Here is a 17,885-nt window from a genome sequence, read left to right as displayed (position 1 = left end):
TTATTTTATATATTTTGTGGGGGTGGGTGGGGGGGGGTAGAAGGATTACTTTTATACTATTCCCAGGTCAGCAGCCTATCTTTTACCCCTGTGGAAACGTAGATGTGCTCAGGAGGGCAGGTAGCAGGAGCGGGTTCCCTCCCCAGAGCCTGGCGGTTGTCCACATCAGAGTGAGCAGGTGACAATTAGGAGAAAATGGTTGAGGGGTCAGCCACCAATGGAGTGAGCTTGGAGATGGCTTCATTTGCATTCCTGTAGTCCACTGTCACCCGCCAGTCACCAATTGATTTTTTCACTGGCCATACTAGGCTATCAGAGGCAGAGTACCACTGGCCATACTGGGCTATCAGAGGCAGAGTACCACTGGCCATACTGGGCTATCAGAGGCAGAGTACCACTGGCCATACTAGGCTATCAGAGGCAGAGTACCACTGGCCATACTAGGCTATCAGAGGCAGAGTGGGTCTTCAACAATATACATGTCCCATAGATCTCTAATCACCATAGCTTCAATACCCATGTCCCATAGATCTCTAATCACCATAGCTTCAATACCCATGTCCCATAGATCTCTAATCACCATAGCTTCAATACCCATGTCCCATAGATCTCTAATCACCATAGCTTCAATACCCATGTCCCATAGATCTCTAATCACCATAGCTTCAATACCCATGTCCCATAGATCTCTAATCACCATAGCTTCAATACCCATGTCCCATAGATCTCTAATCACCATAGCTTCAATACCCATGTCCCATAGATCTCTAATCACCATAGCTTCAATACCCATGTCCCATAGATCTCTAATCACCATAGCTTCAATACCCATGTCCCATAGATCTTTAATCACCATAGCTTCCTTGCTAATGGGATATTGTTTTGTGCAAGGTGGGGCCACACCTGTCAAGCACACTGGTTCAATGTCCAAAGTTCCACACTCATTTTTCTTCATAGTCCAAATAGGATGGTTCTGAACTGTAGATCCCAGCAGTTGCCACGTCACCTTTCCTTCAGAGATGTTCAGTGTTCACTGCAAAGTTGTTAACCAGTATGTTCACATATATCCATCAGATTTCATATGTACACCAGCTGAGATGGGCCGTAAGAGGGGGTCTGTTAGTTCACCTCCACAGCATCCAGCAAACTCTGCTGCTGAGCCGGAGAGAGCTTCTTACATCAGCATTGTGTATTTGGGGCTGTTGTCCTGTTTCCATTTTCCCTTGGATGGCCCCTGCTTCTCCTGGCCACTTCTCATAAGGACACGTTTTCTTTTCCATGTTGACATCCGGAGCAGCTGCCCTTTTCCAGAGTTGTTTTCTCACTTAAATATGGCATTACATTAACTTCAAAAGTTGTATAATATATATTACATTTACATGTTACATTTATGTCATTTAGCAGACGCTCTTATCCAGAGCGACTTACAAATTGGTGCATTCACCTTATAGCCAGTGGGATAACCATTTGACAATATGTATTTATTTATTTTTTTTGGGGGTGGGGTAAGGGGGGGTAGAAGGATGACTTTATCATATCCCAGGTATTCCGTAAAGAGGTGCGGTTTCAAGTGTCTCCGGAAGGTGGTGAGTGACTCCGCTGTCCTGGCATCGTGAGGGAGCTTGTTCCACCATTGGGGTGCCAGAGCAGCAAACAGTTTTGACTGGGCTGAGCGGGAACTATGCTTCAGCAGAGGTAGGGGAGCCAGCAGGCCAGAGGTGGATGAACGCAATGCCCTTGTTTGGGTGTAGGGACTGATGAGAGCCTGAAGGTACGGAGGTGCCGTTCCCCTCACAGCTCCGTAGGCAAGCACCATGGTCTTGTAGCAGATGCGAGCTTCAACTGGAAGCCAGTGGAGTGTGCGGAGGACCGGAGTGACGTGAGAGAACTTGGGAAGTTTGAACACAAGACGGGCTGCGGCGTTCTGGATGAGTTGTAGGGGTTTAATGGCACAGGCAGGGAGCCCAGCCAACATCGAGTTGCAGTAATCCAGACGGGAGATGACAAGTGCCTGGATTAGGACCTGTGCCGCTTCCTGTGTAAGGCAGGGTCGTACTCTCTGAATGTTGTAGAGCATGAACCTACAGGATCGGGTCACCGCCTTGATGTTAGCGGAGAACGACAGGGTGTTGTCCAGGGTCAAGCCAAGGCTCTTTGCACTCTGGGAGGAGGACACAACGGAGTTGTCAACTGTGATGGCGAGATCATGGAACGGGCAGTCCTTCCCCGGGAGGAAGAGCAGCTCCGTCTTGCCGAGGTTCAGCTTCAGGTGGTGATCCGTCATCCACACTGATATGTCTGCCAGACATGCAGAGATGCGATTCGCCACTTGGTTATCAGAAGGGGGAAAGGAGAAGATTAGTTGTGTGTCGTCTGCGTAGCAATGATAGGAGAGGCCATGTGAGGATATGACAGAGCCAAGTGACTTGGTGTATAGCGAGAATAGGAGAGGGCCTAGAACTGAGCCCTGGGGGACACCAGTGGTGAGAGCACGTGGTGCGGAGACAGATTCTCGCCACGCCACTTGGTAGGAGCGACCGGTCAGGTAGGACGCAATCCAAGAGTGAGCCGCGCCGGAGATGCCCAACTCGGAGAGGGTGGAGAGGGTGGAGAGGAGGATCTGATGGTTCACAGTATCAAAGGCAGCAGACAGGTCTAGAAGGACAAGAGCAGAGGAGAGAGAGTTAGCTTTAGCAGTGCGGAGAGCCTCCGTGACACAGAGAAGAGCAGTCTCAGTTGAATGACCAGTCTTGAAACCTGACTGGTTTGGATCAAGAAGGTCATTCTGAGAGAGATAGCAAGAGAGTTGGCTAAATACGGCACACTCAAGAGTTTTGGAGAGAAAAGAAAGAAGGTATACTGGTCTGTAGTTGTTGACATCGGAGGGATCGAGTGTAGGTTTTTTGAGAAGGGGTGCAACTCTCGCACTCTTGAAGACGGAAGGGACATAGCCAGCGGTCAAGGATGAGTTGATGAGCGAGGTGAGGTAAGGGAGAAGGTCACCGGAGATGGTCTGGAGAAGAGAGGAGGGGATAGGGTCAAGCGGGCAGGTTGTTGGGCGGCCAGCCGTCACAAGTCGCAAGATTTCATCTGGAGAGAGAGAGGAGAAAGAAGTAAAAGCATAGGGTAGGGCAGTGTGAGCAGGACCAGCAGTGTCATTCGACTTAACAAACGAGGATCGGATGTCGTCTACCTTCTATTCAAAATGGTTGACGAAGTCATCCACAGAGAGGGAACGGTGGGGGAGGGGGAGGAGGATTCAGCAGGGAGGAGAAGGTGGCAAAGAGCTTCCTAGGTTTAGAGGCAGATGCTTGGAATTTAGAGTGGTAGAAAGTGGCTTTAGCAGCAGAAACAGAGGGAAAAAATGTAGAGAGGAGGGAGTGAAAAGATGCCAGGTCCGCAGGGAGTCTAGTTTTCCTCCATTTCCACTCGGCTGCCCGGAGCCCTGTTCTGTGAGCTCGCAATGAGTTGTCAAGCCACGTAGCAGGAGGGGAGGACCGAGCCGGCCGGGAGGATAGGGGACATATAGAGTCAAAGGATGCAGAAAGGGAGGAGAGGAGGGTTGAGGAGGCAGAATCAGGAGATTGGTGGGAGAAGGGTTATATATATATATATATATATATTTTTTTTTAACCTTTATTTAACCAGGTAAACCAGTTGAGAACAAGTTCTCATTTACAACTGCGACCTGGCCAAGATAAAGCAATGCAGTGCGATAAAAACAACAACACAGAGTTACATATGGGGTAAAACAAAACAAAGTCAAAAATACAACAGAAATACATATATATACAGTGTGTGCAAATGTAGCAAGTTATGGAGGTAAGGCAATAAATAGGCTATAGTGCAAAATAATTACAATTAGTATTAACACTGGAATAATAATAAATAATATGCCATTTAGCAGACGCTTTTATCCAAAGCGACTTACAGTCATGCGTGCATACATTTTTGTGTATGGGTGGTCCCGGGGATCGAACCCACTACCTTGGCGTTACAAGCGCCGTGCTCTACCAGCTGAGCTACAGAGGACCAGGAATGATAGATGTGCAAGAGATGATGTGCAAATAGAGATACTGGGGTACAAATTAGCAAAATAAATAACAATATAGGGATGAGGTAGTTGGGCGGGCTAATTTCAGATGGGCTGTGTACAGGTGCAGTGATCGGTAAGGTGCTCTGACAACTGATGCTTAAAGTTAGTGAGGGAGATAAGTGTCTCCAGCTTCAGAGATTTTTGCAATTTGTTCCAGTCATTGGCAGCAGAGAACTGGAAGGAATGGCGGCCAAAGGAGGTGTTGGCTTTGGGGATGACCAGTGAGATATACCTGCTGGAGCGCAGACTACGGGTGGGTGTTGCTATGGTGACCAATGAGCTAAGATAAGGCGGGGATTTGCCTAGCAGTGATTTATAGACGGCCTGGAGCCAGTGGGTTTGGCGACGAATATGTAGTGAGGACCAGCCAACAAGAGCGTACAGGTCACAGTGGTGGGTAGTATATGGGGCTTTGGAGACAAAACGGATGGCACTGTGATAGACTACATCCAATTTGCTGAGTAGAGTGTTGGAGGCTATTTTGTAAATGACATCGCCGAAGTCAAGGATCGGTAGGATGGTCAGTTTTACGAGGGCATGTTTGGCAGCATGAGTGAAGGAGGCTTTGTTGCGAAATAGGAAACCGATTCTAGATTTAACTTTGGATTGGAGATTCTTAATGTGAGTCTGGAAGGAGAGTTTACAGTCTAACCAGACACCTAGATATTTGTAGTTGTCCACATACTCTAGGTCAGACCCGTCGAGAGTAGTGATTCTAGTCGGGTGGGCGGGTGCAAGCAGCGTTCGGTTGAAGAGCATGCATTTCGTTTTACTAGTGTTTAAGAGCAGTTGGAGGCTACTGAAGGAGTGTTGTATGGCATTGAAGCTCGTTTGGAGGTTTGTTAACACAGTGTCCAATGAAGGGCCAGATGTATACAAAATGGTGTCGTCTGCGTAGAGGTGGATCTGAGAGTCACCAGCAGCAAGAGTGACATCATTGATATACACGGAGAAAAGAGTCGGCCCAAGAATTGAACCCTGTGGCACCCCCATAGAGACTGCCATAGGTCCAGACAACAGGCCCTCCGATTTGACACATTGAACTCTATCTGAGAAGTAGTTGGTGAACCAGGCGAGGCAGTCATTTGAGAAACCAAGGCTATTTAGTCTGCCAATAAGAATGCGGTGGTTGACAGAGTCGAAAGCCTTGGCCAGGTCATTGAAAACGGCTGCACAGTACTGTCTATTATCGATCGCGGTTATAATATCGTTTAGGACCTTGAGCGTGGCTGAAGTGCACCCATGACCAGCTCGGAAACCGGATTGCATAGCGGAGAAGGTACGGTGGGATTCGAAATGGTCGGTGATCTGTTTGTTGACTTGGCTTTCAAAAACTTTTGAAAGGCAGGGCAGGATGGATATGGGTCTGTAACAGTTTGGATCTAGAGTGTCACCCCCTTTGAAGAGGGGGATGACCGCGGCAGCTTTCCAATCTCTGGGGATCTCAGACGTTACGAAAGAGAGATTGAACAGGCTAGTAATAGGGGTTGCGACAATTTCGGCGGCTAGTTTTAGAAAGAAAGGGTCCAGATTGTCTAGCCCAGATGATTTGTAGGGGTCCAGATTTTGCAGCTCTTTCAGAACATCAGCTGTCTGGATTTGTGTGAAGGAGAAGCGGGGGGGGCATGGGCAAGTTGCAGCGGAGGGTGCAGAGCTGGTGGCCGGGGTAGTGGTAGCCAGGTGGAAAGCATGGCCAGCCGTAGCAAAATGCTTGTTGAAATTCTCGATTATTGTAGATTTATCGGTGGTGATAGTGTTTCCTAGCCTCAGTGCAGTGGGCAGCTGGGAGGAAGTGCTCTTATTTTCCATGGACTTTACAGTGTCCCAAAACTTTTTGGAGTTAGTGCTACAGGATGCAAATTTCTGTTTGAAAAAGTTAGCCTTTGCTTTCCTAACTGCTTGTGTATATTGGTTCCTAACTTCCCTGAAAAGTTGCATATCGCGGGGGCTATTTGATGCTAATGCAGTACGCCACAGGATGTTTTTGTGCTGGTCAAGGGCAGTCAAGTCTGAGGAGAACCAGGGGCTATATCTGTTCTTAGTTCTGTATTTTTTGAATGGGGCATGTTTATTTAAGATTGAGAGGAAATTACTTTTAAAGAACAACCAGGCATCCTCTACTGACGGAATGAGATCTATATCCATCCAGGATACCTGGGCCAGGTCAATTAGGAAGGCCTGCTCGCTGAAGTGTTTTTGGGAGCGTTTGACAGTGATGAGGGGTGGTCGTTTGACCGCGGGTTAGGGTTAGGGTTAGAAGAACAGCATCTAGTATAGATGAGGTCAAGCGTATTGCCTGCCTTGTGAGTAGGGGGGGACGGTGAGAGGGTGAAGTCAAAAGAGGAGAGGAGTGGAAAGATGGAGGCAGAGAGAAATGAGTCAAAGGTAGACGTAGGGAGGTCAAAGTCACCCAAGACTGTGAGGGGTGAGCCATCCTCAAGAAAGGAACTTATCAATGCGTCAAGCTCATTGATGAACTCTCCAAGGGAACCAGGAGGGCGATAAATGACAAGGACGTTAAGCTTGAATGGGCTAGTGACTGTGACAGCATGGAATTCAAATGAGGAGATAGACAGATGGGTCAGGGGAAAAAGAGAGAATGTCCACTTGGGAGAGATGAGGATTCCTGTGCCACCGCCGCGCTGACCAGATGCACTGTATGTGTTTATATATTTATAACCCCCTGAGGACTCAAACCTCTATCTATAGAACACAACTTGTTAACCATAAAACTTGTGTTTACTTCAAAAGCTTGTTGAGGACTCGAACCTCCTAAAACTTGTGTTCACTTCAAAAGCTTGTACAAGGCTTACATTACCCTAAATTGCTCCTTAACTAGCAACTCACTTCTATGCAACAAGAAGGTTTCACACCCTTAATCAATCATAGCTCATTTTAACTGATAGAGCTTTTACAAAGGACTCAAACCCCTATAAATCACAGATAGGTATCACTCTTCTATTAACCTGATTTGGTTCTTTTAGATGATGGTCTAGACTCATCCAGCAATATGCCGTCTATCAGGAGATGAAGAGCTGACTCCCACAGCCCTCTCTCTTTCCCCTGGATCAACACACAGTTGATTCGTTTTTTATTGTTGTTGGTCCAGACCAATTCATCCGGGTCACGGCACAATGTGTTAGCAGTTTATGTTATTCTTCAATAACACAGACCCCAAAGCAAATCAGGGGGAGAAAAATATATTTATTCAAAGAGAACAAATCATAGTTGTTATGCTGGAAAGTAGATGGTAGACGTTCATTCTTCCCTGTCCTCAATGTTTCTCCACTGAACAAATGTAGTTTATACCCAAGCCTAGCCTGTGGTTGACCAATTAGAATTCCTTGCAATAAAATTGGGCCAATGGCCAAATACCAAGTATCCCGTTTCAGGCTCAATGTATAGACAATTTGGACCAATGGGAACTTGCCACATGTAGCTATAAGTCCCAGACTGGAGCCCCTACACAGATTCTAAACAGATGTTGAACTGATAACAACTATTTCCATTGATCGTTAATTCTCTCTTGACCTCTAGTCCTCTGCATTGTGTATTTATCTTTGAATATTCTTACAATGCCAAATCTTTTCAGCCTTCTGAGGGGGAAGAGGCGTTGTCGTGTCGTCTTCATGACTGTGTTGGTGTGTTTGGACCATGATAGGTCCTTAGTGATGTGGACACCGAGGAACTTGAAGCTCTCGACCCGCTCCATAACTGCCTCGTCGATGTGAATGGGGGCGTGTCCAGCCCTCTGTTTGCTGTAGTCCACACTAAGCCCCTTTGTCTTGCCCAAGTTGAGAGAGCGGTTGTTGTCTCTGACCTCCTCCCTATAAGCTGTCTCTTCATTGTCGGTGATCAGGCCTTCCACCGTTGGATCGTCTGCAAACTTAATGATGGTGTTAGAGTTGTGCACGGCAAAGCAGTTGTGGGTGAACAGGCAGTAAGGGAGGGGACTAAGCATGCACCCCTGAGGGGCCCCCGTGTTGAGGGTCAGATTGGCGGATGTGTTGTTGCCTACCCTCACCACCTGGCGGCGGCCCGTCAAGAAGTCCAGGATCCAGTTGCAGAGGGTGGTGTTCAGTCCCAGGGTCCTTAGCTTAGTGATGGGCTTGGAAGGCACTATGGTGTTGATCGCTGAGCTGTATTCAATGAACAGCATTCTCACGTAGGTGTTCCTTTTGTCCAGGTGGGAAAGGGCAGTGTGGAGTGCATTAGAGATTGCGTCATCTGTGGATCTGTTGGGGCGGTATGCGAATTGGAGTGTGTCCAGGGTTTCTGGGATGATGGTGTTGATGTGAGCCATGACCAGCCTTTCAAAGCATTTCATGGCTACAGATGTGAGTGCCACGGGGTGGTAGTCATTTAGACAGGTTACATTCTTAGGCACAGGGATTATGTCAGTTTGCTTGAAACATGTAGGTATTACAGACAGGATCAGAGAGCGGTTGGAAATGTCTCTCTCTCCCTCTCTCAGTATTACAGACTGGATCAGAGAGCGGTTGGAAATGTCTCTCTCTCCCTCTCTCAGTATTACAGACTGGGTCAGAGAGCGGTTGGAAATGTCTCTCTCTCCCTCTCTCAGTATTACAGACTGGGTCAGAGAGCGGTTGGAAATGTCTCTCTCTCCCTCTCTAAGTATTACAGACTGGGTCAGAGAGCGGTTGGAAATGTCTCTCTCTCCCTCTCTCAGTATTACAGACTGGGTCAGAGAGCGGTTGGAAATGTCTCTCTCTCCCTCTCTCAGTATTACAGACTGGGTCAGAGAGCGGTTGGAAATGTCTCTCTCTCCCTCTCTCAGTATTACAGACTGGGTCAGAGAGCGGTTGGAAATGTCTCTCTCTCCCTCTCTCAGTATTACAGACTGGGTCAGAGAGCGGTTGGAAATGTCTCTCTCTCCCTCTCTCAGTATTACAGACTGGGTCAGAGAGCGGTTGGAAATGTCTCTCTCTCCCTCTCTCAGTATTACAGACTGGGTCAGAGAGCGGTTGGAAATGTCTCTCTCTCCCTCTCTCAGTATTACAGACTGGGTCAGAGAGCGGTTGGAAATGTCTCTCTCTCCCTCTCTCAGTATTACAGACTGGGTCAGAGAGCGGTTGGAAATGTCTCTCTCTCCCTCTCTAAGTATTACAGACTGGGTCAGAGAGCGGTTGGAAATGTCTCTCTCTCCCTCTCTCAGTATTACAGACTGGGTCAGAGAGCGGTTGGAAATGTCTCTCTCTCCCTCTCTCAGTATTACAGACTGGGTCAGAGAGCGGTTGGAAATGTCTCTCTCTCCCTCTCTCAGTATTACAGACTGGGTCAGAGAGCGGTTGGAAATGTCTCTCTCTCCCTCTCTCAGTATTACAGACTGGGTCAGAGAGCGGTTGGAAATGTCTCTCTCTCCCTCTCTCAGTATTACAGACTGGGTCAGAGAGCGGTTGGAAATGTCTCTCTCTCCCTCTCTCAGTATTACAGACTGGGTCAGAGAGCGGTTGGAAATGTCTCTCTCTCCCTCTCTCAGTATTACAGACTGGGTCAGAGAGCGGTTGGAAATGTCTCTCTCTCCCTCTCTCAGTATTACAGACTGGGTCAGAGAGCGGTTGGAAATGTCTCTCTCTCCCTCTCTCAGTATTACAGACTGGGTCAGAGAGCGGTTGGAAATGTCTCTCTCTCCCTCTCTCAGTATTACAGACTGGGTCAGAGAGCGGTTGGAAATGTCTCTCTCTCCCTCTCTCAGTATTACAGACTGGGTCAGAGAGCGGTTGGAAATGTCTCTCTCTCCCTCTCTCAGTATTACAGACTGGGTCAGAGAGCGGTTGGAAATGTCTCTCTCTCCCTCTCTCAGTATTACAGACTGGGTCAGAGAGCGGTTGGAAATGTCTCTCTCTCCCTCTCTCAGTATTACAGACTGGGTCAGAGAGCGGTTGGAAATGTCTCTCTCTCCCTCTCTCAGTATTACAGACTGGGTCAGAGAGCGGTTGGAAATGTCTCTCTCTCCCTCTCTCAGTATTACAGACTGGGTCAGAGAGCGGTTGGAAATGTCTCTCTCTCCCTCTCTCAGTATGGAATCGTCCTGGATGCTGGCTCCTCACATACAGCAGTGTATATCTACGAGTGGCCGGCAGAGAAGGAGAATGACACAGGAAGAGTGCAGCAGACACACGCCTGCAAAGTCAAAGGTAGACAAACACACACTATAATCATAAAAACCTAACAATGCTAACGTTATCTAGCTAATATGTGTGTGTGTGTGTGTGTGTGTTTCGTGTCCAGGTGCTGGTATCTCCAGCTACTCTGTGTTTCCAGGGCAGGCAGGGGCGTCTCTGAAGAGCTGTATGAAGGAAGCAGAGAGCCTCATCCCCCTACGCAGGCATCCCGAGACCCCTCTCTACCTGGGGGCCACCGCCGGAATGAGGCTGCTCAGGTACCCTGACCCTTGGACACAACATGTCCTTTCGTAGGAAAGCCGGAGGCAAAGCCAATATTATCAGTTGGATGATTGGTTGAGCTTTCTTGGGTGCGTGACCACTCCGAGCCCTTACCAAAACACAAAATATGGCAGACAATTTCTCTCGCCTCAGATCTGAAAGATTTCCACCAGATAGTACAGCCACAAAGTCAAAATTGGCTATATAGTAAAAATAAACTAAAATTAAAGGTTAGGGTTAGGCATAAGGTTAGCAATGTGGTTACGGTTACGATTAGGGTTAGGGTTAGGTTTAGGTTTAAAACCTAATTATAAGATGATAAATTGTAGAAATAGGCGGGGTTTCTGACTTTGTGGCTCTGGTAACTAGTGACGACAGATCAGAAATTAGTAGTAACGAACCCCCAACTTCAATGATGGTTATCTTAAAGTTATCCACTGATCACCGCATTTAGGAAGATAGCAAAAATTACTGAAATGACTCTCAGGCATTAGCCACTACTAGCCATCTAATAGGGGATTACTTATTCTTTGACACATTTGGGTAATCTTGCTTATATCAAGCAATAGACAGTTTGTGGAAAGGTAAAAATAACAATTAGTGGACTCGTTTTATGAATGATCAGACAGTGAAACTTCACTGAACAACAATATAAACAAAACGTGTAACGTGTTGGTCCCATGTTTCATGAAGCTGAAATAAAAGATCCCTGACATTTTCCAGACGCACAAAAAGCTTATTTTGTGCACAAATGTATTTACATCCCTGTTAGTGAGCATTTCTCCTTTGCCAAGATAATCCATCCACCTGACAGGTGTGGCATATCAAGAAGCTGATTCAACAGCATGTTCATTACACAGGTGTGCCTTGTGTTGGGGACAATGAAAGGCCACTCTAAAATGTGCAGTTTTGTGACACAACACAATGCCACAGATGTCTCAAGTTTTGAGGGAGCCTACAATTGGCATGCTGACTGCAGGAATGTCCACCATTAGTGTTGCCAGATAATTGAATATTCCTTTTTCTACCATCCAAAGTTGTTTTAGAGACCGGCCTCACAACCGCAGACCACATGTATGGCGTTGTGTGGGCGAGCGGTTTGCTGATATCGACATTGTGAACGAAGTGCCCAATAGTGGCGGTGGGGTTATGGAATGGGCAGGCACAATCTACGGACAGTGAACACAATTGCATTTTATCGATGGCAATTTTAATGCACAGAAATACCGTGACGAGATCCTGAGGCTCATTGTCGTGCCATTCATCCGCCGCCATCACCTCATGTTTCAGCATGATAATGCAAGGCCCCATATCGCAAGGATCTGTACACAATTCCTGGAAGCTGAAAATGTCCCAGTTCTTCCATGTCCTGCATACTCACCAGACATATCACCCATTGAGCATGTTTGGGATGCTCTGGACCGCCGTGTACGACAGTGTGTTCCAGTTCCCGGCAATATCCAGCAACTTCACACAGCCATTGAAGAGGAGTGGAACAACATTCCACAGGCCACAATCAACAGCCTGATCAACTCTATGCGTAGGAGATGTGTCGCGCTGCATGAGGCAAATCGTGGTCACACCAGATACTGACTGGTTTTCTGATCCACACCCCTACTTTTCTTTGTGACCAACAGATGCATATCTTTATTCCCAGTCGTGAAATCCATAGATTAGGTTGTAATTTATTTATTTCCATTTCCTGATATCCTTATATGAACTGTAACTCAGTAAAATCTTTGAAATTGTTGCATGTTACGTTTATATTTTTGTTCAGTATAAAATAGCTTGTGAGGCTTTCGTTTATTTCCCAATGAATGAAGCTGAAGCTGGGTTTCCCAAGTCGTTCAGCGCTTACTGCTAATGCTGGCCAGCCAGCTAAATAGACAGCTCTGCAGCGGATCAGTGTTATTGGGATGTTATTGGGATCCATATTAGCTATTAGCCAGGGGTCCACATGCCCAAGAAGGCTCAACCAATCACCAGACTCATGGATATTATTGACTTTGCCTCCGGCTATAATATGAAAGGAAATGTCGCCCCCAGGACACTAACCAGGAAGTTAACATAAAAACACTGGACACTAACCAGCAAGTTAACATAAAAACACTGGACACTAACCAGCAAGTTAACATAAAAACACTGGACATTAAACAGGAAGTTAATATGAAAACACTGGACATTAAACAGGAAGTTAATATGAAAACATTGGACACTATACAGGAAGTTAACATGAAAAAACTGGACACTAACCAGAAAGTGAATATGAAAGCACTGGACACTAACCAGGAAGTAATTATGAAAACACTAGACACTAACCAGGAAGTTAATATGTAAACACTGGACACTAACCAGGAAGTAATTATGAAAACACTGGACACTAACCAGGAAGTAATTATGAAAACACTAGACACTAACCAGGAAGTTATTATGAAAACAATAGACACTAACCAGGAAGTTATTATGAAAACACTAGACACTAACCAGGAAGTTATTATGAAAGCACTGGACACCAACTAGGAAGTTACTGGACACTAACCAGGAAGTTAATATGAAAACACTGGACACTAACTAGGAAGTTACTGGACACTAACCAGCAAGTTAATATGAAAACACTGGACAATAACCAGGAAGTTAATATGTAAACACTAGACACTAACCAGGAAGTTAATATATAAACACTGGACACTAACCAGGAAGTTAATTTGTAAACACTGGACACTAACCAGGATGTTAATATGAAAACACTAGACACTAACTAGGAAGTTAATATGAAAACACTGGACTCTAACCAGAAAGTGTGTGTGTGTGTGTGTGTGTGTGTGTGTGTGTGTGTGTGTGTGTGTGTGTGTGTGTGTGTGTGTGTGTGTGTGTGTGTGTGTGTGTGTGTGTGTGTGTGTGTGTGTGTGTGTGTGTGTGTTAGGATGGAGAACCAGAGTTTGTCTGATCAGGTGCTTGGGTCGGTAGAGGAGGCGTTGCGTTCCTCTCCGTTCTCCTATCAGGGCGCTCGCATCATCACAGGCCAGGAGGAGGGAGCCTTCGGCTGGGTCACTGTTAACTACCTGAGTGACCGACTGAAACAGGTGAGGGATCAACTGAAACTAGACAAAACTGGACTTCTCTTTCGCATTGAAACACAGATCATCCATAATGTTTGCACCCCGGTGCCGGATGCGGGATATGCCTCGAAAACGTCCCTCAATCTAGGGGTGGAAGGTGTAGCTGTACTCCAAATTATCCCATTATCCGAAAAGACAAATCGAGAAGCAGTGGTGGAAAAAGTACCCAATTGTCATACTTGAGTAAAAGTAAAGATACCTTAATAGAAAATGACTCAAGTAAAAGTGAAAGTCACCCAGTAAAATCCTACTTGAGTAAAAGTCTAGAAGTATTTGGTTTTAAATATGCTTAAATATCAAAAGTAAATGTAATTGCTAAAATATACTGAAGTATCAAAAGTAAAAGTATAAATCATTTTAAATTCCTTATATTAAGCAAACCACACAGCACCATTTTCTTGTTTTTTAAATTTACGGATAGCCAGGGGCACACTCCAACATCTATACAAACGAAGCATGTGTGTTTAGTGAGTCCGCCAGATCAGAGGCAGCAGGGATGACCAGATCAGAGGCAGCAGGGATGACCAGATCAGAGGCAGCAGGGATGACCAGATCAGAGGCAGCAGGGATGACCAGATGAGAGGCAGCAGGGATGACCAGATCAGAGGCAGCAGGGATGACCAGATCAGAGGCAGCAGGGATGACCAGGGATGTTCTCTTGATTAGTGTGTGAATTAGAATATCTTCCTGTCGTGCTAAGCATTCAAAATGTAACAAGTACTTTTGGCTGTCAGGGAAAATGTATGGAGTAAAAAGTACATGATTTTCTTTAGGAATGTAGTGAAATAAAAGTACAAGTTGTCAAAAATATGAATAGTAAAGTACAGTACAGATACCTCAAAACACGACTTAAGTAGTACTTTAAAGTATTTTTACTGAAGTACTTTACACCACTGTGATTAGGTGAACACACAGCCCCTAATGAAGTGCTGAAGTACTTTACACCACTGATAGTTATGAATTAAACTGCTTTTGTCTTCCTCATGCTGGACAAACTAATATTAAAGCAGCCCATGTAATGAAGGTATTTCTGTTTTTTATTTTATATACATTTGCAACAATTTCTAAAACCTGTTTTCACTTTGTCATAATGGGGTATTGTGTGTAGATTGATGAGGAAATTCTTTATTTAATCAATTTTATAATAAGGCTGTATTGTAACAAAATGTGGAAAAAGGGAAGGGGTCTGAATACTTTCTGAATGCACTGTATCTCACCTGAGAAAGCATTAGAGTGAGCGAAACAGCGCCCCTCTGTCTCTGCATGTGTAGGTCATCTATCTGATGCTGTTGGTTCAAAAGAGTAGGACGTTGTTGCCGCCCGTGGCTACTAACCCTAACCCCATAGCATTGGGAAGCCAGCGAGCATCTGGCCTGAAGTTTACTAACCCTAACCCCATAGCATTGGGAAGCCAGCGAGCATCTGGCCCGTAGCTACTAACCCTAACCCCATAGCATTGGGAAGCCAGCGAGAATCTGGCCTGAAGTTTACTAACCCTAACCCCGTAGCATTGGGAAGCCAGCGAGCATCTGGCCCGTAGCTACTAACCCTAACCCCATAGCATTGGGAAGCCAGCGAGAATCTGGCCTGAAGTTTACTAACCCTAACCCCATAGCATTGGGAAGCCAGCGAGCATCTGGCCCGTAGCTACTAACCCTAACCCCATAGCATTGGGAAGCCAGCGAGCATCTGGCCCGTAGCTACTAACCCTAACCCCATAGCATTGGGAAGCCAGCGAGCATCTGGCCTGAAGTTTACTAACCCTAACCCCATAGCATTGGGAAGCCAGCGAGCATCTGGCCCGTAGCTACTAACCCTAACCCCATAGCATTGGGAAGCCAGCGAGCATCTGGCCCGTAGCTACTAACCCTAACCCCATAGCATTGGGAAGCCAGCGAGCATCTGGCCCGTAGCTACTAACCCTAACCCCATAGCATTGGGAAGCCAGCGAGCATCTGGCCCGTAGCTACTAACCCTAACCCCATAGCATTGGGAAGCCAGCGAGCATCTGGCCTGAAGTTTACTAACCCTAACCCCATAGCATTGGGAAGCCAGCGAGCATCTGGCCTGAAGTTTACTAACCCTAACCCCATAGCATTGGGAAGCCAGCGAGCATCTGGCCTGAAGTTTACTAACCCTAACCCCATAGCATTGGGAAGCCAGCGAGCATCTGGCCCGTAGCTACTAACCCTAACCCCATAGCATTGGGAAGCCAGCGAGCATCTGGCCTGAAGTTTACTAACCCTAACCCCATAGCATTGGGAAGCCAGCGAGCATCTGGCCTGAAGTTTACTAACCCTAACCCCATAGCATTGGGAAGCCAGCGAGCATCTGGCCTGAAGTTTACTAACCCTAACCCCATAGCATTGGGAAGCCAGCGAGCATCTGGCCCGTAGCTACTAACACTAACCCCATAGCATTGGGAAGCCAGCGAGCATCTGGCCTGAAGTTTACTAACCCTAACCCCATAGCATTGGGAAGCCAGCGAGCATCTGGCCTGAAGTTTATTAACCCTAACCCCATAGCATTGGGAAGCCAGCGAGCATCTGGCCTGAAGTTTACTAACCCTAACCCCATAGCATTGGGAAGCCAGCGAGCATCTGGCCTGAAGTTTACTAACCCTAACCCCATAGCATTGGGAAGCCAGCGAGCATCTGGCCTGAAGTTTACTAACCCTAACCCCATAGCATTGGGAAGCCAGCGAGCATCTGGCCTGAAGTTTACTAACCCTAACCCCATAGCATTGGGAAGCCAGCGAGCATCTGGCCTGAAGTTTACTAACCCTAACCCCATAGCATTGGGAAGCCAGCGAGCATCTGGCCTGAAGTTTACTAACCCTAACCCCATAGCATTGGGAAGCCAGCGAGCATCTGGCCTGAAGTTTACTAACCCTAACCCCATAGCATTGGGAAGCCAGCGAGCATCTGGCCCGTAGCTACTAACCCTAACCCCATAGCATTGGGAAGCCAGCGAGCATCTGGCCCGTAGCTACTAACCCTAACCCCATAGCATTGGGAAGCCAGCGAGCATCTGGCCCGTAGCTACTAACCCTAACCCCATAGCATTGGGAAGCCAGCGAGCATCTGGCCCGTAGCTACTAACCCTAACCCCATAGCATTGGGAAGCCAGCGAGCATCTGGCCTGAAGTTTACTAACCCTAACCCCATAGCATTGGGAAGCCAGCGAGCATCTGGCCTGAAGTTTACTAACCCTAACCCCATAGCATTGGGAAGCCAGCGAGCATCTGGCCTGAAGTTTACTAACCCTAACCCCATAGCATTGGGAAGCCAGCGAGCATCTGGCCCGTAGCTACTAACCCTAACCCCATAGCATTGGGAAGCCAGCGAGCATCTGGCCTGAAGTTTACTAACCCTAACCCCATAGCATTGGGAAGCCAGCGAGCATCTGGCCTGAAGTTTACTAACCCTAACCCCATAGCATTGGGAAGCCAGCGAGCATCTGGCCTGAAGTTTACTAACCCTAACCCCATAGCATTGGGAAGCCAGCGAGCATCTGGCCTGAAGTTTACTAACCCTAACCCCATAGCATTGGGAAGCCAGCGAGCATCTGGCCTGAAGTTTACTAACCCTAACCCCATAGCATTGGGAAGCCAGCGAGCATCTGGCCTGAAGTTTACTAACCCTAACCCCATAGCATTGGGAAGCCAGCGAGCATCTGGCCTGAAGTTTACTAACCCTAACCCCATAGCATTGGGAAGCCAGCGAGCATCTGGCCTGAAGTTTACTAACCCTAACCCCATAGCATTGGGAAGCCAGCGAGCATCTGGCCCGTAGCTACTAACCCTAACCCCATAGCATTGGGAAGCCAGCGAGCATCTGGCCCGTAGCTACTAACCCTAACCCCATAGCATTGGGAAGCCAGCGAGCATCTGGCCTGAAGTTTACTAACCCTAACCCCATAGCATTGGGAAGCCAGCGAGCATCTGGCCTGAAGTTTACTAACCCTAACCCCATAGCATTGGGAAGCCAGCGAGCATCTGGCCTGAAGTTTACTAACCCTAACCCCATAGCATTGGGAAGCCAGCGAGCATCTGGCCCGTAGCTACTAACCCTAACCCCATAGCATTGGGAAGCCAGCGAGCATCTGGCCTGAAGTTTACTAACCCTAACCCCATAGCATTGGGAAGCCAGCGAGCATCTGGCCTGAAGTTTACTAACCCTAACCCCATAGCATTGGGAAGCCAGCGAGCATCTGGCCTGAAGTTTACTAACCCTAACCCCATAGCATTGGGAAGCCAGCGAG

At 47.1% G+C, this 17,885-nt stretch overlaps 1 protein-coding gene across 1 annotated transcript in view; it reads left to right on the top strand.

Moving 5' to 3' along the window:
• The window catches only part of LOC311110737 (ectonucleoside triphosphate diphosphohydrolase 1-like), a 93,493-nt gene that overhangs the window by 44,287 nt on the left and 31,321 nt on the right, over positions 1-17,885 (top strand). The window contains exons 3-5 of the mRNA XM_084153297.1: positions 10,137-10,254; positions 10,349-10,499; positions 13,427-13,586. Coding sequence (XP_084009423.1) covers positions 10,137-10,254; positions 10,349-10,499; positions 13,427-13,586 — 429 coding nt within the window. The remainder of the gene's footprint in view (positions 1-10,136; positions 10,255-10,348; positions 10,500-13,426; positions 13,587-17,885) is intronic.

The sequence above is a fragment of the Coregonus lavaretus genome (genome assembly GCF_964263955.1).
Source record: "Coregonus lavaretus genome assembly, chromosome: 36".
In the NCBI taxonomy this organism is placed as follows: Eukaryota; Metazoa; Chordata; class Actinopteri; order Salmoniformes; family Salmonidae; genus Coregonus; species Coregonus lavaretus.
This window is presented reverse-complemented; position numbering and strand designations above follow the sequence as displayed.